Source organism: Anser cygnoides, chromosome 2 (assembly GCF_040182565.1).
Source record: "Anser cygnoides isolate HZ-2024a breed goose chromosome 2, Taihu_goose_T2T_genome, whole genome shotgun sequence".
NCBI lineage: Eukaryota > Metazoa > Chordata > Aves > Anseriformes > Anatidae > Anser > Anser cygnoides.
This window is the reverse complement of record NC_089874.1, coordinates 59,923,710-59,948,779: the sequence shown is the minus strand read 5'-3', so window position 1 is coordinate 59,948,779 and position 25,070 is coordinate 59,923,710. Positions and strand designations below refer to the sequence as shown.

General features: G+C 45.0%; 1 protein-coding gene and 1 long non-coding RNA gene across 11 annotated transcripts in view; both read left to right on the top strand.

Annotated features, from left to right (window-relative positions):
- Nucleotides 1-966: 966 nt before the first annotated feature.
- The window catches only part of HECW1 (HECT, C2 and WW domain containing E3 ubiquitin protein ligase 1), a 267,140-nt gene continuing 243,036 nt past the window's right edge, over nt 967-25,070 (top strand). For 5 of the 10 annotated variants that reach the window (XR_007157656.2, XM_048046403.2, XM_048046398.2 and 2 more), the window contains exon 1: nt 1,329-1,520. Coding sequence is in view for 6 of the 10 variants with exons in the window: in XM_048046403.2 (XP_047902360.2) it covers nt 1,491-1,520 (30 nt within the window). In the remaining 4 variants the exon portion in view is untranslated. Of the gene's footprint in view, nt 1,197-1,328; nt 1,521-5,250; nt 7,082-25,070 lie in introns of those variants that run through there. The other 5 variants (XM_048046401.2, XM_066992189.1, XM_048046404.2 and 2 more) reach the window with 5 other exon arrangements.
- Nucleotides 21,338-24,062, top strand: LOC106042887 (uncharacterized). The gene is made up of 4 exons (XR_007157657.2): nt 21,338-21,719; nt 21,804-21,895; nt 22,309-22,393; nt 23,953-24,062. It is a non-coding gene; the product is annotated as an uncharacterized lncRNA (long non-coding RNA).

The following is a 25,070-nucleotide window of genomic DNA, read 5'->3' as shown; positions in this document are numbered from 1 at the left end:
CCTACAATGTGATGTTTGGGCAAACTATTTCACCTTTTTGTGCCTCTGATTCCATCCCTGATTTTTGTTTTACTCCTTCTCACTTAGACTTTTGAGTGCAAAGGCGAAAACAGGTGCCTACTGTGAGCAGTCTGTGTCACGTCTGGATTGAGGCCTCCTGTAGGACTGGTGGATGGCTTCTCTGGGTGAAGGGAGGTGCTGCACTTGCCTGAACACTGGATTTATCAAACACCTGCAGAAAAGTTTTAGCACACAGGTCTGTCCTGAAATGCATGTTGATTTACTCAAGTAAATGTCTTGAGTATGTCTCAAGACATACTCGGTATGTCTCTTGGTCTGCCTTGATCCAGTGGAAGAGCTGGGGGGCTTTGTAATGGATCCTTTTCTTCTTGCTCCAGCTGGCCAGTGAACCAACCCACTGGTCTTGTGCAAGTAATTCTGATCAGAGATGTATGTCTTGTACCAGTATAAGATACTAAGCCATTCTCCTTCCCAATTCATATATTTTTTTTTTCTACTGTGAGTTTTCTGCTGATACCAGCCTCTAATTTCTCGTTTCTCCTCTTTTTAAGAAGGAAGATGAGATGATCAAGTGGAAATTAGAGGCCACTGTATGTCTGAAAATATTTTATCTCAAAGTATGCTGAATGATTAGAAAATCAGAGGTAAAATATTTCTCGGGCTAACAGCGAGCACAGTAAATCTGTATTTCCAAAGAAATTTGCATGAGCAGGGGGTACGAAAATGGCTTTAGAAATAAACTTAGCTTCAATTATGCTATGTTACTGGGAACGTGTGTTTATTTTTGTCAATGTCTTTGCTTCAGGATACAGCTTAAGATCTAGAATTGACTTTTTTTTTTTTTTCGGGGCGGGGGGGGTAAGATCCACTCCAACTGTGTGGTTACAAAACGCTGTTTCTATCTTAAAAACGTGTGCAAAAATTGAGCGAGGGGCCAAGCAGAACTTCGCAGGGCTGTTGCTGCTCTCCTCCGGCTGGCACAGGGCTGGTGCCGGGCGGTTGGCTGCGGCCAGCAGGTTTGCCCAGGGGCCGGCGCTGGTACGAAGGGGCAGAAACCCGCAGCCGGCAGGCACCTCGGCGCAGGTTTGAAACTCCCTCTCCTCGCAGGGCTGCGGCTTTCTTTGTCCGGGGGTGCCGCTGAGCAGCAAAACGCCGGCCGGGACGAGGGGCTGGAGGTAGGTGACTACGTGAGGCGCCATCGGCCCCTCGGCTCCGGCGGGCCCCGGGCGGGCGGCCTCGGCCCTCGGCCGCCCTGCCCGCTGTGCTGTGAGGGGCCGGGGGTGGCTCCGTGAGGCCGGGCCCGGGTGGGAGGAGGCTGGCGACGGGAGGAGGAGGAGGAGGAGGAGGAGGAGGAAGGGGGAGCGGCGGCGTTGCGGGCGTTGCAGCCGTGCCGGACTATGGTGCGCCTCGGCCGGGGCTGACAGGCGGGCGGACCCCGGCGCACGGGCGGCGAGAGCTGCCGGGGGAGCATGAGCTGCGCCCAGGCCGGCATCCTCCAGGTAAGGCACCGGGGACACCCCCAGCCTTCCGCGGGTACCCTCAGCCTTCCCCCGGCGCACCCTCAGCCTTCCCCAGGTACCCCCATCCTTCCCCAGCACGCCCCCATCCTCCTCCGGGGTACTCTCATCCTTCCCCGGGGGTACCCCCATCCTTCCTCGGTGCACCCCCATCCTTCCCCGGGTACCTCCATCCTACCCCAGCACACCCCCATCCTTCCCCAGGTACCCCCATCCTTCCTCAGCACGCCTTCATCCTTCCCCTGGGTACCCCCATCCTTTCTCCAGGCACCTCCATCCATCCCCTGGGTACCCCCATCCTTTCCCCAGCACGCCCCATCCTTTCCCCTGGGTTCCCCCATCCCTCCCCGGGCACCCCATCCTGCCCCCCGCTCCCCTTTGTGCCCGGGCGGCGATGTGGGTGTTGTTCTCGGCAGAGCACAGGGGCTGGGTGCCTGGCTGCCAGCCGGGTGCGACGAGCCCAGGCAGCGGCGTGGAGCCCACCAGCACCCGCCGGCAATCGGCAGCGCTTGGGGATGGGGATGCCCACCGCCGCCCAGGAGTCCCGTGCTGAATTCCCTGTGCTCGTGGCTCCGGATGGTAAAAGGAGAAAATCCTACCCCCCCCAGGTTTGGTTCTTGGCTCCTTGACAATGCAGCAAAATTTGAGCGCAAACTGTCCTTTTTTTTTTTTTTTTTCTCACCCCCCCCCACGCCGTTGCTGTGGGCTAACCTTATGATTTGGTATTTTGGCTATTATCCTGTGTTATTATGTAACTGTGTTTTTCATCGGCAATTAAATAAAATTACTTATTATAAGTCTGCTAAGAATATTGCCCTAGCCTGTAGCATTGTCAAATACTGATTTTCTCATTTCGTAGCCTTCACAGATAATGGGTTTGTACCGACAAAGGCACATACAATTGGTTTTGTTGTCTCTTGCATCGTTTCCCATGTGTGTTTTTTTTTATAGTTGCAGAAGAAATTACTTGGCCTGGGTTTTGATTTTTGCATCCTGCTGTTTGGAGCTGCAGTAGTGCCTTTTTTTTTTTTTTTTAATGCTGCACTCAGCAGAAGTGCATAGTGAGACCGTATAACAGTCACCCGGGCTGTGCTCCTCTCCATATATCTAAGAGCACTGCTGTCTTGGTTTGGGGGGCACCTAGCCCTGCTGAATGCAGCAGCAATTAGGGGCACGGTGCTGCTGTGCCAGAGATGTCACATAGCAGGTGGTCAGCTGTGCTTCTCTGATTAGCGCTCGTGCTAGGATTGCAGTTATTACAGTAATTCATTTTAGCTTGGGGGATTCATTTTGAAAATTTGGATTTTCCACTAAGAAGGGATTACGGTTTCTCTGCGTAGTACGTGTGTTTTGTGAAGAAGTGGAGTGCCGTCTGTAGCCTGCCTGCTCTCTCCACTTCTCTTCTGCCTCTGAAACGCACACCCGTTTGGACGGCACAGGTGCGATGTTGATTTTCCTGCTGGAACCAGGAGTGGATGTAAAAAGCAGCACGCGCTCAGTCAACGCAACGCTCACCCTGTCAATGCAGTCACAGTCTAGCACGGGGAGAAGGAGTATCTGTCCCCTGGGGAGAAATGCTCGTTCAATTTACTTGGTCGTTAGGAGGGTGAGCGGGGAGCTAGCTCAGAACAAAGAATGGTTGGTCAGGTCGCCAGCGCTGGCGAGGAGCGAGCAGCGTGCGTGTCGGCGGCGGGTGGCATGTCGTGTCCCTCGTGTGATGCGTACGCTACTGTGCAGCTGACTTAACGTGTCCTGAGCTGTGGACTCCTAACCTTTTTAGTATCAATCAGCTCTTTCTCGTAAGCTGGCTCGTTTGAAACCAGAGTGGGCCAGAGCACGAACTGATGCACTCAGTGACTTTATCGGGAGCTATAAATATATGAACGTGGCAGTGATTTGAAAGCAAACCATCCGCTCAGATCCAGAACATCCTAAATAATGGATTCACAATCCGTGTGCTCCGTTTTTTAAATGCGTGCTAATAAACAACGTGGTACTTATTGTATTCCAATAAAGAACTGGCTAAGAGTTGTTAGTAAACAAAGCAGTGCATCTCCCCGGTGTTTGTATTTCAGACACGTGGCACTCGATCTGGCGTTCTTTGCAATCACGAGGTGATCCCTGTGATGAAGCTTCATGGAGTTCTGCACGTGCTACGCCTGACGTTAGGCAGTATTCATTCATGATAGTGCTAAATCCTCCTCGCCTCCTTTTGTGAACAGTCTTCACAGAAACAATGCAATTGCTTGAATAAGTGGCGCGAGCGGGATTTGGCTTATTAGCTACTTTCTGAAATACTCTGAAAGGTGTGGTTAAGACAGAGGGGGAGGGACTCAAGCTGGGAGAGTGAAGGTACTGAATAGCCAGCGTCAGGCCAGGGCCCATTCTGATAAGGGGTTGTGCTACCCATTCTTTGAAATTGTTGGAAATCTCAGTCTTGGGGATGCAGGCATTAAGGGATGCAGGCATTAAGGGATGCAGGCATTAAGGTTGCCCCTGTGGTTCCAACTCTGGTAAAAACTGCTTTTAAAAAAATAAAATCCCATGATACAACCTCCTCATTTCCCCCGCCTGTCAGTTATATTGTAAAGTTCAAACAGAAGGGATCTTAATAATTAAAAAAAACACCACTCCAAAATGTCTTAGTTTGTGACGATGACTTTACTGGAGAATCCAGTTTGTCTTCGCAGTGGCTTTCCTTTTTTTTTTTCTGAAGGCTCCCTCTGATCCAGTCTTACCTACTTAGTTTGTCCCAGGTTTAGGGGCATTCACGGGACTGATGTTAGCACACAGAGATTTTGCAGACCCCTGTAGACGGGGCAGAGAGCTCGACCCTCACACAAGTGCTCTGGTTTGCTTTCCCTCTGTTTCTGTAGGGGGACTACTAGCCAGCTGAGGCCAAAGCATGCCTTTGTGTACCCAAAACATCAGTTTTGGGGCATACAAACATAAGAGTGGCTTCCACGAGCTGAGCCGATCGCGTCTCCTGCTGTCGCAGCTTTCCAGCCCTTGTAACGAGGAAGCATCCATGCACGGGGAGTCCCCAGCGCCAGGTCTGCTCCCGGGCTGCTGGTGGCTGTGGCACCACTGGGAGTGTCGCTGCTGGTGTCCCCGTGGGGCTGGCAGGAGTGGCAGGAGGACGGTCCCGCTCCCACCTGTCTGCGTGCCTGCCTATTAGCACGCAAAGAAATTGCACCGCCTCCTTTTCTTCAGGACGTCTGTTGTTTGTTTATGCTCAGCGGCGCTCTTGGTTTTGGCAATAAAGAGATGACTCAGTTTTGCTTCTGTTTAAGACTTTTTTTTTTTTTTTTTAAATCCGTTTCTCTTGTGAGGTTTTTTGTGCTGTTGCAATTCTGCAATGGCTGAGTGGCAAACACTGCAGGAGCTTGGTTTTGTTCCTTAGGAATAAATCTCAGATTTGACGAACGGTAATTCTAATGAAGTCTTAGACCAAATTTTATGTATTTCTGCATTTGTCCGAAGAAGCAAACAAATATTTTGGTTTCTCTTATGCTTGGGAAGGTTGGGGGGCATGCAGCAGAGTGAAAAGTACAAGTACAGCTGGGAGCACAGGGCAGACTGAGATGCCACCCACTCCAGTTGGTGTTTTCCAGCTGAATTTTGAGCTCAGTGAGGTGCTTAGGATGGATTAAGAAGACATGGCAAGGGTCTTTGATGTAGGGAGCCCAGGGTCATTTTCATTCTGGTTAATGACTGGCGGCCAGGTAGCTGTATAATGGGCTTGTGAGTCAGTCCTAACTTATTTATTTATTTTTGTTCAGCAATGCCATGGCTAGGGTGCTCCGCCGTCAGCTCCAAAGCATGAGGTTTAGGTTCTTCAAGGCAGAGCTGCTTCTCAGGAGGTGCTTGGACTGTCCCTTGGTAAGGTGGTGTCCCCGTCTCACCTCAGGCGTTTGTGGGTTCATCAGGACGTGGACTGGTAAGGCTGCTACAGGCCAAGCAGCCTGCTGTGGGCAGCAGGCTGCTGGGGGCAAGAGGAGGGCTGTAGCCCCACAGCCTGCTCTCCCTTCGGGAGCAGGGAGGAGTTGGGTCGAGCAGAGCAGCAGCAGAGCCTGGAGCACGGTTCTCCACTGCAGTACCTGTGGCAGCTCCTGCTGTCCTCTCCCTCCGCTGGCAGCAGCAGTAGAAACCTCAGCTCCCCGGGTTCCTTCCCCAACTCTCCATTTTCACTATCTCACCCTTCTTCTCCACGAGAGGAGCGGCTTGGCTCGATCCCAGCCCCTCCTCCTCTCTGGACCACGCAGATAAACCTCGAGGTGCCTCGGGGGGAGCAATAAAGCAAGCTGTTCATTTGGGCATCGGGAATGGGGAAACCTGGGTGCTCGTGTTGGAAATCTCGAAGGCAGCAACTGGTGCCCTGCTCCCTGGGGACTCGCTGCGCTCCGTGGTAGCGCAGAGCTCTCTGAGGACGCAGCACAGGCTGCGGAGCAGGAGGGCTGTGGGAGAGGGACAGCGTGCGTGCAGCAGCCAGGAGCGCCGCTACTGAGACCTGAGCCGGGGATTTCATTTCATGCGCTGAGAAAAACAGGCGCGCTTTCACACTTCCCAGATATTTTTATATTTCTCTGCAGATGCTTGTGGAAGACCAAGCGTTTGTTTGGTTTGAAGCCTGAATTAAAATTCCCATCCGACGTCTAGAGGCAAAAGGCAAAAAAAAAAAAAAAAGAAAAGGCAAGTGTTTGCCCCAGAATTAAAATCTGTTTAAATGTGAGAGTTGTTAACCCATGAAATAGTGATGCAGTAGAGAATGTCTCTTGGAGTGAATCACTTGTATTTAAAATGGCACACATTCTAAAAATAAACGGGTAATTGCCTCAATGTAGTCAATATGGAATTTAAAGATGACTGACAGAGTGATTTGTCATCCATCACCGTAGCAGGAGTCATCTGGGAAGTCTGTGATGTTAAAGGCATTTGTTTCTATTAGCACCTCTTAAAGCAGTTTTGTTAATGAGCTCTTGAACACAGAACTGAAATCTGTTGTGTGGTATAATTAATTTTTCCATACCATAGGAAAATGTCTGCCTGGTGCACCTTCAATTACTGAATCAGGTTTCTCAGGTCCCAAAACGTGTGGCTCAACAGCCCTATTGTTTCAGAGAGAGGAGGAGCATGCTGTTCCCCTGGTGCCAGCACCGTGCTTTCACACGTCTCCGTGTGAAATTTGGGATGGCACCCCGCGAGCTCGGGAAGAGCTGATGTTGTGCTACCCACAGCAGACGTTCTGCGAAGAGGAAGGCTGGGGGATCCTCCTCCAAAACATGTAGAAGCAGAAGAGGTGGAGCAGGAAATCGTCTGCTTTTCCCCAGGGGAAGAGGAGAGCAAGAAATGGGGAGTGCTTGAAGAGACTGTCGGACGAGTTCTCTGCTGCGTGTCCGTGGATCTCCTCTGAGCACTTGGCTGTGTGGAGTGGGCAGGTCAAGGAGCTGCTCTCCCGACCTTAAAGGTGCTGCCGAGCCTCCTCTTCCTCCCTGAAAGCAACCGCACATAGAACATACGCCGCGTGGACTTTGCTGAGCTAGGTAAGAAGCAACGAAGCTGGGGATAATCCGGCTTTGCTGCGAGCTGGGCACCTGTTGTAAGGCACTTCCCAAGCCGTTGAACTGCAGTCCTCCTTCCAGCGGGACGGAGCAAACGCGTGGGGAGGCTGCCTGCCTGGGGTCCACCGTCACACTTACAAGTGCCTGACAGAACTGGGAGATGGATGGGGTCACCCCGTGGGCCAGAGTGGTCCCTTGGGCAGCTAGGGACTTTCTTGGGCCCTGTCAAGACGGATGTGTTATTCTCACGAAGCAGGATGTATTGTCTTCTGCCACATCTTAAAGCAGCCTCAGGAAAATTTAGGCTTTTAAGATTCACATTCTGATGCGGAGCATCCATCAAGTGTTGGGTTGTTTGTCAAGTGTCTTTAATGGTGTGTAAAAAAAGATGCTATGGGAGAAGCCTTAGGATATTTAATGTAAAAATATATACTTTTTGTGTGCAACTGCGTGGTTGTCTGAAGAAGACAAGGGATTTACTCTCTGAAGCAGCATCTTGTTTTAGTAGTAAGTTTTAGCTGCTACATGCTTAAGGTGGAAAAGGAGGAAGTGGATGAAATATTTGATTCTGGAGCCAGAACATACATTTCCAAGGTGATGCTGTTCAAGATTTGTGAAATGGCCGTTAGCCATTAACTTGTCGGCTGCCTTGGTTACAGGCCTGCGGAAGCTACGCGCAGATGAGGAGTGAGATCCTTTCATGAGTGTTAAGTTGCTTAATGTGATGGCACTATGCTCCTGCAAATGGTAGTCAAGGTGAGGTCAATGCCACGATTCAGAAATACTACATAAGTACCCTGAGTCATGGCAGAGACCTGAAGCTGAGATAAAGCATTACTGAGGCCAGCTCTTCGGTGAGAAAATGAACAACAGTCCTGCTAAAGTTATTGCAAACTCCACTTGATGAATGGCAGTACCATCTGGCCTTTTCTGATATATATACATGGGATTTTTGTCGTTGTTGTTGCCGTTGGTGGGGTTTTGTGTTGTTGTTTTTCTTTGTGTGCACATGTGTAGTTTTACCAAGTTTTGTGTGTAGTTTTACAAAGCTGACTGTCATTAGGAAGCTGTTTGCTGTGCCAGTGTGGACCATGGAAATTTCTCTCTCATTGTTGTAGCACCAGATTAAAGTAAAAACAGCTATAGGAGTTCGTACCCAGACCAGGCATTAGGGGATAATGAGCTGAAGCTGAGCTGTTTTTCCTTCTTTTTCTCTTCTTGTTAGGCTAGAAAAGGACTCCAGCATATAAATACTGAGCCCTACGGCAGAACTCCTTTTCCAAGCCCCATCGCTGTCATGGCTTATGAGAGTTAGGCTGATTTACTCATTTCTGGTTTCCAGTTCTTAACATTCATTATGGATTTTGCTCTATGTGTGGAAGGAAATTGACCATTTTTATATGAGCAAAGCTCCCATTAAAGAACAGCATTTCCCATCTGACTGAAGGCAGGTTTTCTTCTGTGGGTCCAAGAAACCCTGTGCTGGTGTAGAACCATTACCTGCTCCTGAAATGCGACTTGGAATGTTTTGCCTTGTGCTCCTCGGGACTGTGTTGTTCTCAAAGCATCCTCTTTGAGGAGTTTTCAGAGACACTCTCTCTGCAAATAGGTTTGCATTCTCTTTAACAGCTTTGCTAGACCCTTCTCCCCTCCTCCCACCTTCCCACCCCCAAGAACTGGGTAATTGCAAAGTACCATTGTGCTTTCCAACACACTTTGCTGCACACACAGCTTTTCTTAGGCCATGCTGTCATATGTCTCAGCGAGAGCATGGGTTCATGGCTCATGCTAACACTCTGTGCCTAATAGCTCAGTGTAGTCAAAAACCTTAGTGTCTGTATTTGAACAATTATGCTAGGATATCCCACATTAAAATGTATCTCCTCAGCAGAAGTGCCTGAATGCTAAAATGCATCTGTGTCATCTGTGCTCAACTGCATATAAATCAGGAACAGGTGTGTGCTTAGGACACTCTAAATGTGGTGCTTGAATTTACTCTTGATGGGGAGGGAATCAAAAGGTGGGGATGTGGGAACAAAATAATCAAGCAGTCATGCTGCAAGAAATACCGAAAAACTGTATCAAAGGTGTGGTGGGATGTTCGGGTTTTTCTGTGGATTCAACTTGCCAGTTGCGCTGCTGCGTTTTGGCTAGAGGTGGACCCAAGAGGAGGGTGGAAGCAGACAGTGCCTTCTAGAAATCTGATTTAAGGATCAGCTGCTTGTCAGAGATGCATGGTAACTTCCTCTTGGCATCAGCCATAGCATCTTGTCCAGCTTGGAAGATCAGCATAAGCCCAAGGAAGTCACTTCAGAAGTCCCAGAAAGAGCCGAACTGCCCTTGTGCCCTTTCTCTTTTCCTTGTGTGTCTGCCCAAGCCTGACCCTGGGGCTCGTGATGCTCAGCCTGCCTGCAAATACGGCTTCTTGAAACCTGGGACAGGGGCATTGGCCCAGGCCAGGCTCCTTGCAGGAGTGTCTCATCCTTCCCCTCTCACCATACTGAAAAATGTGACAGGAGACATCTGAGGCTGTAGTTAGAAATGGTTAAGAATTAATTTCCCAAAAGAGGTTACAGGAGGAGGCTTCTTCTGTAGAGAAGGAGGAAGGATGTGGTGCTGTGAGGCAGAGGTGGTGTGTCTAAACCTGTGTGTGGAGTGGGAATATAAATGTTTCCAGCAGTGTCCCTGCTCACTTAAAACACTTTGATCCCCTGGTGCTCCCATCAGAACGTCTTTTGCGTGGAGAAAATGTAGAGTTTGTGCATGGGTGTATAATTATTTGTCAGTAAAACACAGTTCTGTTTTGGACTCCAAGTTAAATATATGCCTGTTTTGACCTATTTTTCTCAACCTAATTCTGCCAGCTCTTTATGTGTGTGCACGGTGTTACCTGCTCAGGGAGTCCCACTGACATCAGAAAGACAACTCGCCGTAGGAAGGCTGGTGTCTCCGTGGTGGCAGCAGGCTCGGGGTTTGTATGAAGTCGTCTGTTGGGCTCAATGAGGGAAAGCACCAAAGCACTAGGTGATAAGACAAGGGGAAATGGCCTCAAGTTGCACCAGGGGAGGCTTAGGTTGGGTATTAGGAGAAATTTCTTTACTGAAAGGGGTGTGCGGCGTTGGAGCTGGCTGCCCAGGCAAGTGGTTGAGTCGCCATCCTTGGAGGTCTTCAAGAAACGTGTAGATGTAGAGCTTAGTAGCATGGTTTAGTGGTGGACTGGTCAGTACTAGGTTAAAGGTTGGACTAGATGATCTTAGAGGTCTTTTCCTACCTGACTGATTCTAAGAGAACCATGGAATATGATATTTAAACAGGAGCCCGCTGATCAACACTGTATCATCTAGTAGCTCAGGAACGTTCATCATGAGTTATGTGTTTGGCTGACTTCTGACGTCCTTGAGATAGCTCTGAGAGGCTTGTACAACTTTCAGATACAACTTCCTGGGTGATTGGATTATATTGGTATCCTATCTGTTGCCTATCAAAGCTCTAAATGTATGTGGTGGCCAGGTCTTCAAACCTCAGAGGACCTGGGATCAGAGCTCAGAAAGTTGTTGGGCTCACTTCAGTTTAAGAGCAAGGTAAGATGCAGGTGAGAGGCTACCAAAAATGCCTTCCAGCTGCACCTCTCAACCACAATTATCGTCTTTTCATAACCTCTTCCCTTGATCTTTTGTTTGCAGTCTCTGATAGGGCACGGGGGAGACTTTGCAGCTAAAGAGGTCTCAGCTGCGATTCATGTAAATGAAAGGTTTCTCAATGGAACAAAATCAAGACTGCAGTTGGTGATGATGATAAATGAGTCAAAAAAGGTAAGTTAGCTCCCTCTCTGAGCTTTTAGGTGGTGTTTTTTTTTTGTTTGTTTGGTGTTTTGCATATTTTTAAAGGAAGACCCAATTTTTGTACTTCAATCAGCAGAGGAATTCTGCATCCTCTAGAGGAAGCAGGTCTTCTGTCTAACAAAGAACCATTTTTATGTAACTGCTTTGAAGGGGGAAAAAAAATCACATTTGAGACCTTAGCATTGAGTAGACTTTCTCTGAGACCTCTACCCAAGCACAATGCTCCTCCTCTTGCCATGTGCACTTGGTGTTCCTGCTGTCCCAGCCTGGCTTTGGGCAGCTCCAGGAGCTCCTGGCAGCCTTTGGCAGGCAGGCCGAATGCTGAGTCACGGGGAGGAGCTGGAGACATGAGTGCTGCTCAGGTCGGTGCGGCGCCAACGCATAGTTTGCTGAAACCAGGAGACCCCCCGCAAATCGCACATACTTCTTCAGTCGTCCATTGAGCTCAAATGACGTACTGGTGCAATTAGGTTAATTTCCAAAAGGATGGCTGTTCAGGTAAAAAGCTGAATTTGCCTCTAGGCAAGCCACCCTGAGGCTACCAACCCTCCTTTCAAAAATATCCATAGCTTTTTTTTTTTTCCTTCCATCTATTTTTTTTTGGAGAATGCGGGTCATTTACGTGTAGATGTTAGATCACCCTAGTTCTGGTGATTCTTTTGTTGGGTACTATCACTCTCGTCAAAGACAAGAGTGGAAACCTGGTAGGAGCAGTCCAATGACCTGTGCACGTGGAGCACAATTATCTTCTTGAAGCAGTTCTGGTGCATGCACATGTGGGAGGAGGGGAGGCATATTAAGTAGCGCTGCATGAAAATCTGCCAGTGGAACAGTTTTCTGTCAAAAAATGCTGTTTTAAACAGAATCAAAATGTGCCTTGTGAGAATGTGTTTGCACTGTGGCTGGCAGCCATTCAGAGGGCCTGGAGCCCTGCAGCCTTGTTTAATGATCAGATCCAGTTGGGAGAGATCAGAGATGGAGGTGTGGCAAGGTGCTTGCTGTTGTTATGCTTCAGCTTTAAGGAAAACTTCAAACAATTTCGCTTTCCCACAGTGCAGAAAATGAGACTTGACCTACTCTGCTTCAGACAGCCGCTTCGTAAAATCTAGCTGCTGTCTCTGGTGCACATCATTGTTACAGTGTTATACTGTTGGGCTTGCTTCACAGAAGCCTGGGGTCGAACTCGTGGTTATGCTGAGTTCATTTAAACCACTGACCGCTGAGTTCATTTGGCCCACGAGGCCTTAAAATAACCAGGCAAAAATTCACTGTGTATTTATGTGGGACAGAGACCACACAGATGTTTTGGCTAGCAGTTTTGTAGTGCTCCTGTGATGGAAAACATAAGCATGCTAGTGAGGAAATACCTCCCCACACACGTTCACTTTTTGGCTTAAACTCACCTTGAAACAGGGTCCATGCTTCCTATTTTTTAATTATTTTTTTTCCAGTTTAGATACTAGTGTTATTTTAGCAGGATTCTCCTTACTTTTTTCCCTCCTGACAGTGCTGGGACCAATTTTTTTCCTCTTGTTTATCCCTACTTCCCTCCACCTCACAAACACCTTTTTTATAGCCACTGGAGGCTAATATGTCTGTTCTCTGAGTAGCAAGCCTGTAAAATGTTTGGGCTTCAAACTTAAGCTAGGGCAAGTGAAGCACAGTGCTACTGTTTGGGTCTGTCTGTTTTCAGTTGTGTTGTGACCTTATTTTTGGTTGCAGAAAGGCCTGGACTTTGCAGGTTGTGCAAAAGCGGTCATAAGGAAAAAAATGTCCTATTTTGGCTTCACTTCTCCTGTGGCAGTCAAACCAGGTGTCGGTGCAATGAATAGAAGAAAATGATGGCTTCAATTAAAGTCTTACCATTTCAGGAACTTCTCCTTTCTCTCCTTTTGTGGCAATTTGTCTTGTTCCTGCAGAGACCTTTTCCATGCCTTGCCCTGTGGGTTGCTCAAATGAGTTGGAAGCCCGTCCTCTGGCTGCTTAGTCTGCTGAAACGCCGAGGTGGAAAATGCATTTCTCTTGGTGAGGGCACTCACCAGTGCAGTTGTTCAGCAACTGAGTGGTTCCTTGCTCAGACCACACTGTGCAGCGATAGCATAGTAGCTTCATCATCCTCTAATTAAGATGAAGAAAGAGAAGGTTAACGATTTTTCTTTTATTATCTTGAGAATGTTTCTCATTCTGTTTAGCTCACTGATTTCTGGTGCTTGTTTAGTAGCATTTGCCTTGCATCCTGCATATAAAGAGAGCCTTCAGCCTTCCCCCGGCCCTGTCCTGTGCCCTTCTGTCGGACGATGGCCAGGGGTCCCTGCTGTGTCACTGGTTCCCAGCTCCAGGTAGTCTTGTAGGCTCCCCTAAAAGTGCTCTGTCCTCTGGGCAAAACTCGGAGGCATCCAACTTTTTATCTGTCCGTGGTCAAAGCAAAAGAGGGATAGCAGGAAATTTATCACTCTTGTTAATGTTTTTATAGTCTGAGGGTTGATAACCAAGTATCATATATGAAAAATAATAACATTTTGAAAAGTTCTTTTCCTCAAGTGTTTTGCTCTCCATGAAAACAGGAATCTTTCAGAGATCCTTGTTATGCTGTGCCTGGAGTGCTCAGCCATTTTCAGTTTGTAGACCCTAACCCTTAAGAATTTAGACGCTTTTCTAGCAGGGATGTCCCCTTCCCGGTAATTGAATGGCAGACACAATGGGACATTTCTGTAACCTCTCCTTCAGGGGCTGAAGTTTTTTCTTTCCTTTAAATGGCATTTTCTCTGTTTCAGTTTGTGCTCATTGCCTCTTGTCCTGTTGCTGGGTGCCACCGAGAAGAACCTGGCTCCATCTTCCTCCCTCCCTCCAATCAGCTATTTACACTGATGAGATTCCCACTGAGCCTTCTCATCTCCAGGTTAAATAATCCCAGTACATCCTGCTGCTTTTCCAGCCACTCTATCCCACACATTACTTGTTTCCTTGTGGCATGACGTGCATTTGTGCGGCAATGTGGAGGGCTGCATCAGTGAACTGACCCGGCTTAGAAATTACCTGTTATTTTATGCCATGCAGTTAAACCCAGGTGAGGTTTATTTGACTGTTTGAAGAATACCTGTGGCAATGCAAGCAGACAGAAAAGGGTGGACGGAAGGCAAGGTATTTCTTCTTGTTGGTTTACGATGGCTTAAAGTGTTTGTGACTGTGACAGTAGTCACCTGTATGGACTGTGAACAGATCTGAAGGCCTGAGGGTTGAAACCTTTGGTTTAGACTTACCAAGAAACCAAAGCAGCTGAGATGGAGTTTTGGTAGGGATTACGTTAAAATTAAGAAGTCAACAAGAAAATTGTGTAACCCAGTGTATGAATGGCTGTAGTGGGTCAAACAAAAGGTCAGCTCAAGATTCTCTCTCTTGTGACTAAAGGAGAACATTTATGGAGCATAGCAAACAGTTTTGCCTGCTATCAGAAAATCACTTTTCTATATTATTTCCTTACCCTCCATGCCAACCATTTTCAGTTCAGGAACTTTCATGGATGTTTCTGTATTTAGCACTCTTCGATAGAGACCTACTCCAAGAATCATCCCCCTACTTTTCTTTGGACCTATCTACTTTTTATCATGAATCTTCTCTTAGTCTTCTCTTCAGCCCTCATCTTTGGTACCTGCATAAATTTCCTCTTCCGATTTGTTACCTTTATACTAGGCACTCTGTTTTTTTCAGGTAATCCTTTTGCGTTAACTCCCTAAACTCATTCTTTTACTTCTGACTCCAACCCCTAAGGTGCAATTTTGCATCTAGCTCTGTGCTGCCTGTGTGGTCTCGCTGCTACCTGATCTGGATCCAGCTCGGATCTAGCTCAGATTATGTGAACCTTTCCTCTCCTTCCTCTTTTTTTTTTTTTTTTCCCTCCTGCCCACCATCTTTAGGTCTTGGATTTAAGGTCTTTGACTTTGCCAGACCAAATTCAGCTCTTTTATTATACCATTGAATGTGTATTTTTCTGTTGATCTTTATTGCCAAGAATATTGCTTGTAACTTACTTTCATCCTTTCCTATTGTCATCTTTACTTCATCAGCTTTTTGCAATGTAAAATTTTGCTATGAGTACCTTTATCTCCTCTGTTCAATTTTATTTGAATCCCAGGTCTTTTTTTTTTTTTTTTTAATCTATTTATCTTACTTTTATGTACATGGATGTGCTGAATTCTGCTGATCCTTAGACACATGTTCTCATGCCTCCTGTCCCTTCTTTTGCTTGATAATTAACATGACTGAAGTACTCTCTCTCTGCCATTGGTATGGCAACTCTTTTCATGCTACTTTCTCTACTCATTGTGGCCAGTGGTAAGAGGCTCAGTAGTTTATTCCTTTCTTCCTTCAGATCCTTCCCAAATATTTACTGCTTCCAAATGGCTGTTGCAGTGATATCTGTAATCTGTTGTTCTGTATTTACCGTGTCTGTGTAAGGTTATCAGGTTTTTGGTGTACAGACGCTTACTGGATGATTTCTGCAGCTCAGTGCTATTCTACCTCGCATTTCATAAAATTGTGTCTGATGGCAGACGTCTGCTAGACAACTGTTTCTGATGTTTATGACATTTTTTACTTTGCCTTATTAGTAGGTGATATGTAAATCTTCCACGATGCAGAAAACCTCAGAGCACTCAAGTGCTGCTCCCACTGGAAAGCAATTAGATTTGGGGGCTTCCTCCCTTTTTTGCAAACAAACTCTGTGTAGTTTGAGATGGCAAGAAACAATCTTTTCTTTTTATTGATTTTTATTTTTTTTTATTTCTTTGCCGTGTTTCTCTTTTTCCCTTCTCCTTGTTTTATGGATTTTTTATATGTTGTTTATTTAACAAACGTGAATGTTACTGGCTTAAAAAGAAAAATCCTCTCATCTTCTCTGAGGGTTAATCTAGAAAGAAACTTTCTAACCCGTGAAAGCAGGGTGAGACTGTCTCTGCTCTGAAATGTTGAATAAAGGAGACAAAGGGAAATAATCCCCCGCGATGATACCTCAGGGAGGATTTAATTAAGAAAATGAAATTGCATTAAGAGTGACCCGTTGTGGACTGCCAAAAAGCCAGTAGACGAGGGAGAAATTTGTTAGCAGTGTCTGCCCATCATTGAGAGGTCGCACAGTGTACCCAGCCCGCGAGATACAATGCTCCACAGAGTAGCTTAAAGCGCTCTTTAATTACCTGATTGATGAAGGTCGCCTCTTTAACTTCAGTACTGCAGGGAGCACACCTGGCCCGTGAGATGGCTCACGGGGTCCGTGGATCAGGCTGGCACGGCCGCGTGGTCATGCACCCGTCTCTGCTCACACCTCACCTCGACCACAGCTCAGAGACACTGCTGCTTCCAGCTTGGCTAAAAGGAGGGTGCAGTCAGTGCACACCATCGGTTGAAGAATACTGGTCAGTAGCCACACAAGCCATACGTAAAGCTGTATGTGGGCAAGTTCACTAATGCTTCCACAGGTTTATGTTGCGTTCCATCAGTGGGGTTAGTTCCCCGTGTGTGGTAGCCAGCAGCATTTTTGCACCAACTGAATCCAGCCTGCTAATGTTGGGAGGTGAGAGGGCATCTACCTGGTTGGCAGAAGGTCAGCCAGGAACTGGACACCTCTATGTGACGGCAGATATTAAGGAAGAGGCAAAAGCTGTTTCTTAGATGGGGTCTTATTGCCCCCCAGGTCTAGCAGGAATGTGAAGGGGAAGCGGCTCACCTCTTCTCTCCCTGTCACCAGGTGTAAAGCTCAGAGCTGGGCATTAGGGGAGAGCACATCCAGGTTCACTCTGTGCTCTAGAGGTGAGGATTGTTTCATAAATCCTGGCTGAGGATTCAATGGGAAAACTCCGTGAAGAAAGCACATGAACTGAGGAGGTAGAAGGGGTTTAGTGAACTCAACACCTGACCCTTTAGCCACTGAGGCAATGCTTTTGAAATTAATTTGACTCAAGGGGTCTTTAACAAACCAGGGGATGACATTCAACAGATAAAGTCTGCAAGGCTGGGTCCAATGCCTGTAATAATCTGTGATTTCATAAGTCAGCAGTCGCTGCTGTGCGAGAGCTGGGCAGTTTCTCTCGTGCCCTGTGCGCTGTCTGGATCTATCTCAGCAATTACACAGGCATTCCCTCGTGCTCACCATTAGCGTAATGGCTAGCAAGAACATTATTTATCCCTTTGCTCTGAGTGACTACTGCTTCCATAATCTCTTTTGCATTAAACTAATGGCCAACTTGTGTATGTGATTTTTCTCCTCCTTCTCACATGATAAAGAGGGTACCTGTCATTGCTTTTGTCCCATTTGTCTTTTATTGCAGATGAAAATAGAAAGAGAATTTGACAAGAAATTACAGCAACTGTCATATCTTGTTGTGTCCCACCATCTTCTGCAAATCTTCTTACCTGAAGGTATGCAAATAATAGAAAATGCCAGCTGGAAAAAGAAAAACACCCCCACATGCAATTACTTTGTTGCCATGTGTAATTCCTCAATTGCGAGAAAGCAGATTCTGATCACTAGCAGTCATTTTACTTGGCTTTTGTTTGTTTATCTTTCAGGTAGAAGTGATATTTAAAGTGGCTACTAGATAAAATGGAGTAGTGATCATTTCCCAGCCCTCTCTTATGCAAGAGCAAGGAAAAATTTGATCACAGTTACAGTACCTTTTCTGCTGTTTTTAGTGAAAGTAACTGTGATTTGATTGTGCCCTTCTGTTGACCATTTTTTTTTTTGAAATGTGGTACCTATTGATGAGTCCTTGCCAGTCTTGCTGTGAGGAAATATATTTCAGAGAGCACAAATGACTGCTTGATGCATCTGTTCTTGGGGAGCATAGAAACAGAGCTGGAAGTGATCTGTAGAGGCAGGGACAGTGATACCTGCAGTGCTTACCAGGAGCTCGTGTAGCTGCTCTCAAATGTCACTCAGGATGGAGATTCCACAGACTCCCATCCAAGCATGTACCTGTGCTTCTCTGTCATTGTTAGGAAGTTTTTCATAATGTCTGACATTGGCTGTCGCCGTGTAATCGATCTCATTGCTTCTCATCCTATTTACTGAGGGCATGAAGAGAAAATGTTTTCTTCTTTGCAGTAGCCTCCTAAACACTAAACAGTGTCACTTACACCATTCCTTCCACTTCATCTCCAGTCTTTTTTTTTCCTAACTTCTTTTTTTGCTAACCAGTCCCAGTTCCTTCGAATGCAGTGTCCACGAGGAGATGTAGTACTGCAGCTGAAGCTTTGCTAATGCTCAGCAGAGTGGAAGGATGACTTCATGTTGCGCAGGCCACAGCCCTGTTTGTCTCTTCCAGTCTCCTCATTTGTCCCTTGCTCAATGGCTTGACACTGACCTGCGTTCAGTTTGTCATCCACTCTTACCAGTGGATCCTCTCCCAGAGGACTCCTACCTTGCTAGAAGTTCTCCTTGTTGTATTTATGCAGTTATTTCTGCCTTGTGTGTACAGATTTGCATTTCCTGTTTTTTTTTTCCAAATTTTTCCAGCTTGCCGTAGTATTAATGGATTTTAATCCCATCGTCCAACATATTTGCAGTCTTTTTTGTTTCCATTTTGTCTGCAGACTTTAAGGCTACTCTTTTCTGCCATCCAGTTAAAGAAACCATGGAGCAGAACTAGCCTACGTAATTCAGCCTGGGTGCATGCTCCAGGCTCGTGCATGCTCCAGGCTCATGCAGAACCTGCGGTAGCTGCTGTCTGGGTACAGCTCACCAAGCTTTCCATCCAGCCTGAATTAACTTCACCCAGATCATATTTTCCAAACTTTCTTATGAAAATATTGAGTGAGACTATATCAAAAATCTTATTTGAAGTCAAGGTATAATGTGTTTGTGCTTTTTCCCTAGCCACAAAACCTGTTACTTTGCTGGGGAAGGAAATTAAATTGGTTTGAGGTGATTTGTTCTTGATGAATCTATTTCTTGTTACTTCCCGTCCCCAATCTCTTGATGTTCTTTCTGGATTTGGCCCACTGTAAGAGCTCTTGGGATCTCTCATCAGAGTAAATGCCTGCCAGAGGGATTGTAGCCCAGGCCCTGCTTATTCCTCTTTGTCTAGACTTCGCTGTCTCTTGGCCAGGCTCAAGGTTTACCTTCATGGTATGGAGAAGTCGCTGGTAAATCTTGAGCACCCCTGAAGTCTAATCAATAAGAGTGTACAAATTCAACATACGGGAAAAAGGAAAAACAATCAAAACCCGTTCTTTTTTTTTTTTTTTTTTTTTTTTTCTTCTGTGGGGACTACTGCAAGATCCAGAGATCCAGACAGTTAACAAACTGGCCAGGTGCATTGCTGTCTGCCTGTGGTCTTTCCAACACTACCAGCTAGAAAAAGAGCATGGAGTACTTTATTTAGGTTGTACCTAAGTAGAAGAAACACTGTTACTACAGATGGACAGAATCTGTTTCTTCCTCTGATACTGCATGGATTTGTAGCCAAGTGAATGAGATGGGGAAGAACATGTAATCCAACATACAGCATAAATTTTATTTTATTCACGATCTGGTTAAAATGAAATTACTCTAGTTTTATGATCTGCTTTTTCCCCATCTGTGTGAAGAGAAAGTTATTTTCTAGATGAGAAGCCTCAAAGACTGTTATTTAGATACCTACATTGTCTTGATAAACAGGTGTGTGAAAACAGCACAATTAGAAGACCAGCAAGGCAGCAAATCAGGTCATCTTAGTAGGGGTGCTTTGCAAGGTTTCAGCCTGTCCCCCTGGCATTAGATGTTAGATCTGTTTTCAGACAGAGAGGTAGCACTGAAATATACTAATCCATTTTTAAGGTATGTTGTTTGTTGCTGTCTTTGAAAAAAAGTTTATTTGTGAGCAGATTTAATCTGTGAATCCTAAAATTTTTTCTTGTCTAAAATATACTTTATTGCTGAAAGTTATTCCTGCCTAAAGTACAGTTTATTTACTGAAAGTTATTTTATTGCTGTGTGGTTACAGAAAGCTTCTAGTGGTCCTTCCTCCTTATTTTCTACAGTGGAGCTTAACTTCTTTTTCCGGTTTGCTTGTTGCTGGAATCTTGAAAATAGCATTATGTTACTCACAGTTTGATTTATCGGATAGAAGGAAGGCTTTTCTGCCTGCACATTAACACTGTAAGTATAGAAGAGTTGATCATGTATCTATGTTTGTAACACATTTGGAAGGCCTTCTGTATCTGAGAAAACACAGACCTCTTAGGATTTCAGAAGGTCTCGGCAGCCTCTGTGGAGTTATCCAAGTGTCTGAAACCTGTCTTGCTGCATCTACATTGTTTTTCTCTGATAATGCCTTTGGACTGATGGATCTGCAAAGTTTTCACTGCTGTAACTGTTTTCAAGAGTTCATCTCCTCGTTTTTTCTGAAATCCATAAGCTTGAGCAAGAAAATATGTTGCTTTATACATTCAGTGTTTATTTCCACTTCCTTTGCAGAAAATTAACTGGTTGAATTTTAAATCACTAGTCTTACTCTTCATTTAAAAATTCATTTATAAAATAAAAAAAATATCTTTGTGCATGAGAGGTATTAAAAGCTGCAGATTGACAGTGCTGCATGCAAAGCATCAAATGTGGAGAACAGCTACTACTATGATTTATGCAATACGTCTTGCATAAATCATAATAGATATTTCATTTGACAAGGTTTAGCATCAATTCAGGAAGGGACTGCTATTCAAGAAGGATCTTTAAGCATTCATTTGTATTTTCTCAGTGATTCAAGTTGTTTCATGAACCAATAAACTGACCCTGTCCCTGATCTGCCGAAGATTTAGAATGTCTTTAATTTTGAAGCAAGAAGACTATGCAAATCGATTAGACAAACTCTACTTAAAATTAATTTGAATGGGCTTAAGCAGAGGGTGTCTATCAGATTTTGTTCAGGGACCCTAAGTGCTCAGGATTTGGCTACTCAGAGGATTTAAGATACCTCATAAGTCCTGAAAGTAATTTAGTGGTGGCTTTTAGTTATAGCTGCTTCTTTTCATTTAAGGAATGCAGGAGAAATAAATATCAGGATTTTGGAGTGCAGAAAATTAATGCAAGTTTTTCTGTATCCACCATTTACTTGAAAAAGATGCCTAGATGATTTTTTTAGTTATGTTCTTTAGATCTGATCTTCAGTTCCTTCGTCATCTCCTTTGTCAAGGCCCAAATCTGACTGTATATGTATGTCATGGATCATTTTTTAAATCAGTCATCTTATTAAACACATGCATTTTATGCAGTTTTTGCAAGTCATTGCAGTAAATTGTCTTTTTTTTTCCTGTTTTCTATTCTTTTTGAAATTATTTGGCTTGGAAAAATTGGTGGGCTGTTTTTTTGTTTTTTGGTGTTTTTTTTTTGGTATCTAGATAGTATAAGAATGACTCTATGGGATTTTCACGTATGCTGTTCATCACTTTGAAACACGTTGCCACCCTGGTTCTGAGAGCATCATTAAGAAAGTGGCACCTCAGAAAGCATGGTGTGAATTATTAGTGAATGTTGATGGTTTAGTAGTGACCCCGATTTTTGTCACTTCTCGCGTTACATTTCCTAACGTTTCAAAACATTTGGTTTTCAAGGAAGAATTTCTCCTCCCCAGCTTATCTTGCTCCTTTCTTGAGGCTGCGGAGAAGACGCAAGGCTGGGTTTGACATCATCTCCATGGCAGCACACGTTCGTTTCCATGGCAATGTATTTCACAAACAACCCTACAACTTTACTACAGTGTCAAACAAAAGGAGAAGCCTGACTGTTGGAGCAAGCTCTTACCAAGGTTAAAATTAAAAAGAGGGGGAGGGGAGGAGCGTGGAAAGAGGTTGGGTGAGATAATGACTTCTTGCAATTTGTTCTTCTGAAGCTCTTGCTCCAGGGTAAGCACGCCATTTCAAAATCTAAATTCACCAGTCCATAATTACTGTGCTACCCAGCTGCATTCCTGCACACGAGTAGGTAAGTGATGTGCTGTCACAAGTCTTTTGTCCCAAGATACTTCTTTAGCCTGGTTTCCTAAGGAAATGAGGCTTATGGAACAACATTCTTCTGTTCTGGTTGTCTCTTTGTCTCTCTCCTGCCATGCCTCCCCCCCGTAGCTTTTGACTCCATTGATCAGATCATTTGAATTTGACAGAGGGGCCAAAGTTGAGGAGGTAATTAAGTTCCTCTAGGTGTTGTGAAAAAGCTGGGGTCTGCCTCTGTTCAGTCCCCGGAAGGAGGCGGTGGGCACGGAGAACTGGATAATTAGGGCATCTAAGCTAGATGGGTATACTAAGCAGTATAATAAAGCCTGGTTCCTTTGGTGATGGTCTGAATGCAGGAAAATGTTTAAGCACATGGCTAGTGTATTTATTTATTTTTTCATCTAGAGATGCTTTCCTAAACTGTGAAGTAAGGGATCTGTGTGGGGCCGATACCTGGGGAAGCAGTTAATGACTTGACCTCTCTTTCAAGGTAATGGCACTGGGAAGGCATGCGGGAAAATATGCATAAGGGCTGCGAGCCGTGGAGGGCCTTTCAGTTAGACACTGAATACAACCCATACACCAGGCTTTTACAGTGCAAGGATTGCAGGCAGTGAGCAGGATAATTTGGCTTGTCGCGTTGTCCTTGCAGTGCATGCAGTCTGGTCAGGAAGCTGAGAGGCAGCTGTTCCTGCCCCACGTGCTTGTCACGCCGTCGCTGGCAGCTTGACATGAAAATGCAAGATGGAGCTGGTAGCACAGGGAGCTCCTAAAGGGAGGGTTTGGGCGTGTGGGCTAAGATAAATCAGTGTCTCTAGTGGTCTGCTCTGATACCTGGGCTGGGCACCTCTGCCCTGTTTCTGAAGGAAGCACAGCTCCACATACGTGCAGAAAATCGTGAGACTGCATTTCTGTCATTGGAAAGGTACTTGCCTTTTGCTAGAGGGTTTCTCAGCTGTATTGGAGAATAGCTTAAAAACATGAGAAAAATATTTAAATAGCTTTTGAATTCTATGTTGACCCTGGTTTAGAAATGCAAGGCTACCACATTGTTCTCAGGATTTCAAAGTGTTTCCCATCCAACTTTGTAATATGCTATCTTGTATGTGAGTTTTTCTGTGAAGATGGGAGGGATTTTTGTTTCCTAGTTTTATTTTTATTTAAGGATTTTATTAGGCTACATTATAGAGGTGACTATACAGGGTTAAACACAGGGGGGAACATGTAAGTATCAAAGATACCTGTTGTTTAAAAGAAATACAGATAACCCAGGCTAGTATTGCTGTAACATTACTGGCGTGGCAAATGGAAGATGGAAGGCAACTTTAGGCTGAGAAGCTGTCAGAGGTAGAGGTAGGTTCTGGAGCTGCAGCTCCTGGCTGGGGGCATTGCCATCAATCTCATCAAGCCCCATAAAGATACTGTGCTTCAGAAGGAAAAGAGTTGTCTTGCACATGCTTTTTTCCTCTCAGTGTCAAAAACTGCTGGGAAATCTGGACTCATGGAAATAAATGATCCCAGCGGAATTGGTCTGTTGAACAGTTTTAGATGAAATGGTCAAAGAAGTATGTAGTGAATTTACTACCTGACTTTACATTTTACTTGATTATTGTTGTTTTCAAAAGTGACTTTTATTTTTTTGTTTTTGATCTAGCTTTTCCAAAATCTTAGAAGCTAGTTCTTAGGTGGCCTCCACATTCTGAAAATTAACTGCCTTGAAGTTCCAGGTGATACAGAGGAGCACACAAACACCATATTAGAAGTCTTGCCAATAGAAACATTAACTGTATAAACAGCCTAGGCATTTATGCTTCTGTTTCTGACTGAAAAAAAAAAAAAAAGTAACAACTGTGATAAACTACTGAACTTCTTAAGTGCCGGGCAAGGAGTAGCAAGGCAGGGTAAACTAACTCGTATCAGTATTTTTGTATGTTTATGACCAGGATAGGATTCATGTGCATAGTTTGCCACTATTATGATTTCCATATGTTTTTCCAGTACCTTTCTGTGAACCATGGTAATGCCTTGCTTTCTTCTGCTTTGCCTCAGAGTGTTAAAATTGCAATGTGGGCTCGCTGCTGAAGAACTACCAACATACCCATCTGAATGAAAGCTGTGAATCTGTTCCATGGGTTGTAAAAATAAACTTGTTTCATTGAGCTTTCATGTATCATGAGATTTGCAAATGTAAAAATTCAATACGAAGAAAATGGGTTTTGAGTAATTCCTTAATCTGTTTTTTCAGTGGTCAGGATGTTCAGCTGTGTTTTCTGTGTCTTCTCCCTAATCACTTTCATATTAAAGATTAATTGCATATCATAGAGAATCCTTGATTAAGCCAATGAAAAGTGAGAGCATAGGTCTGTTCATCAGAAGCAGCACGAAGAATAATAATGAGCAACTGCCTGGCTTGTCTACCTTACAAAAGACACACAGAAGATGTATTTCTGTGATGCTCCATTTGCTGTTATTAAACAGAAAAGAATCGTCTACTGCTTTACTGGAAAGCTTCCTTATTAACAAAACACAATAAATTATTCCACTGTACACACCTTTTGTGGTGTAAGTTTAACAGGGAAAGGAGTTAATATTTTACAAGTGTGTTTTGCCTCTGACTCCAGGAGAATTCAACAAGGTGATTTATGAAGGCATTTTTGTTCTAGACTTGCACTTTGCTGTTTTGGTTATGGCTTTCTCTTTTGCTCCATGCCTCTTAGCAATGTTTTTTGTCCTGAGTTGTGAGGTACTGTATGCGAGGTATGTACCACATCAGTAAACCTGCAGAATTTATTTCCCGTTGCACAACTAAGTCAGTGAGGACCCTGTGTAAAATTCCCCCCCTAGACTATGTTGCTTTTGAGCTGTCTTTGGCCTCTCTAAAGGAGCAATGTCAAAAGGATCGGATGTACCAAGGGACATGTCAGGAAATTTATCAACAGCATGGACTATGTACATGCTAAAATTCAATTTAGGGTCACTTCTTAATACAGAGTGGAGCAACAGTGGGATGAGATTTCTTTGCAAGATGAAATGGTGATTAAAAGCACGCTTTTATTTCTGGTAGGTGCTAGTATTGCTGCTGCTGGATTCCTACTCAGCAGCAACATGTGACCGTCCCTTGGAGGGAATGGTTTATTTCCACTGGCGTGCCAAATGAGTTTGTCCTC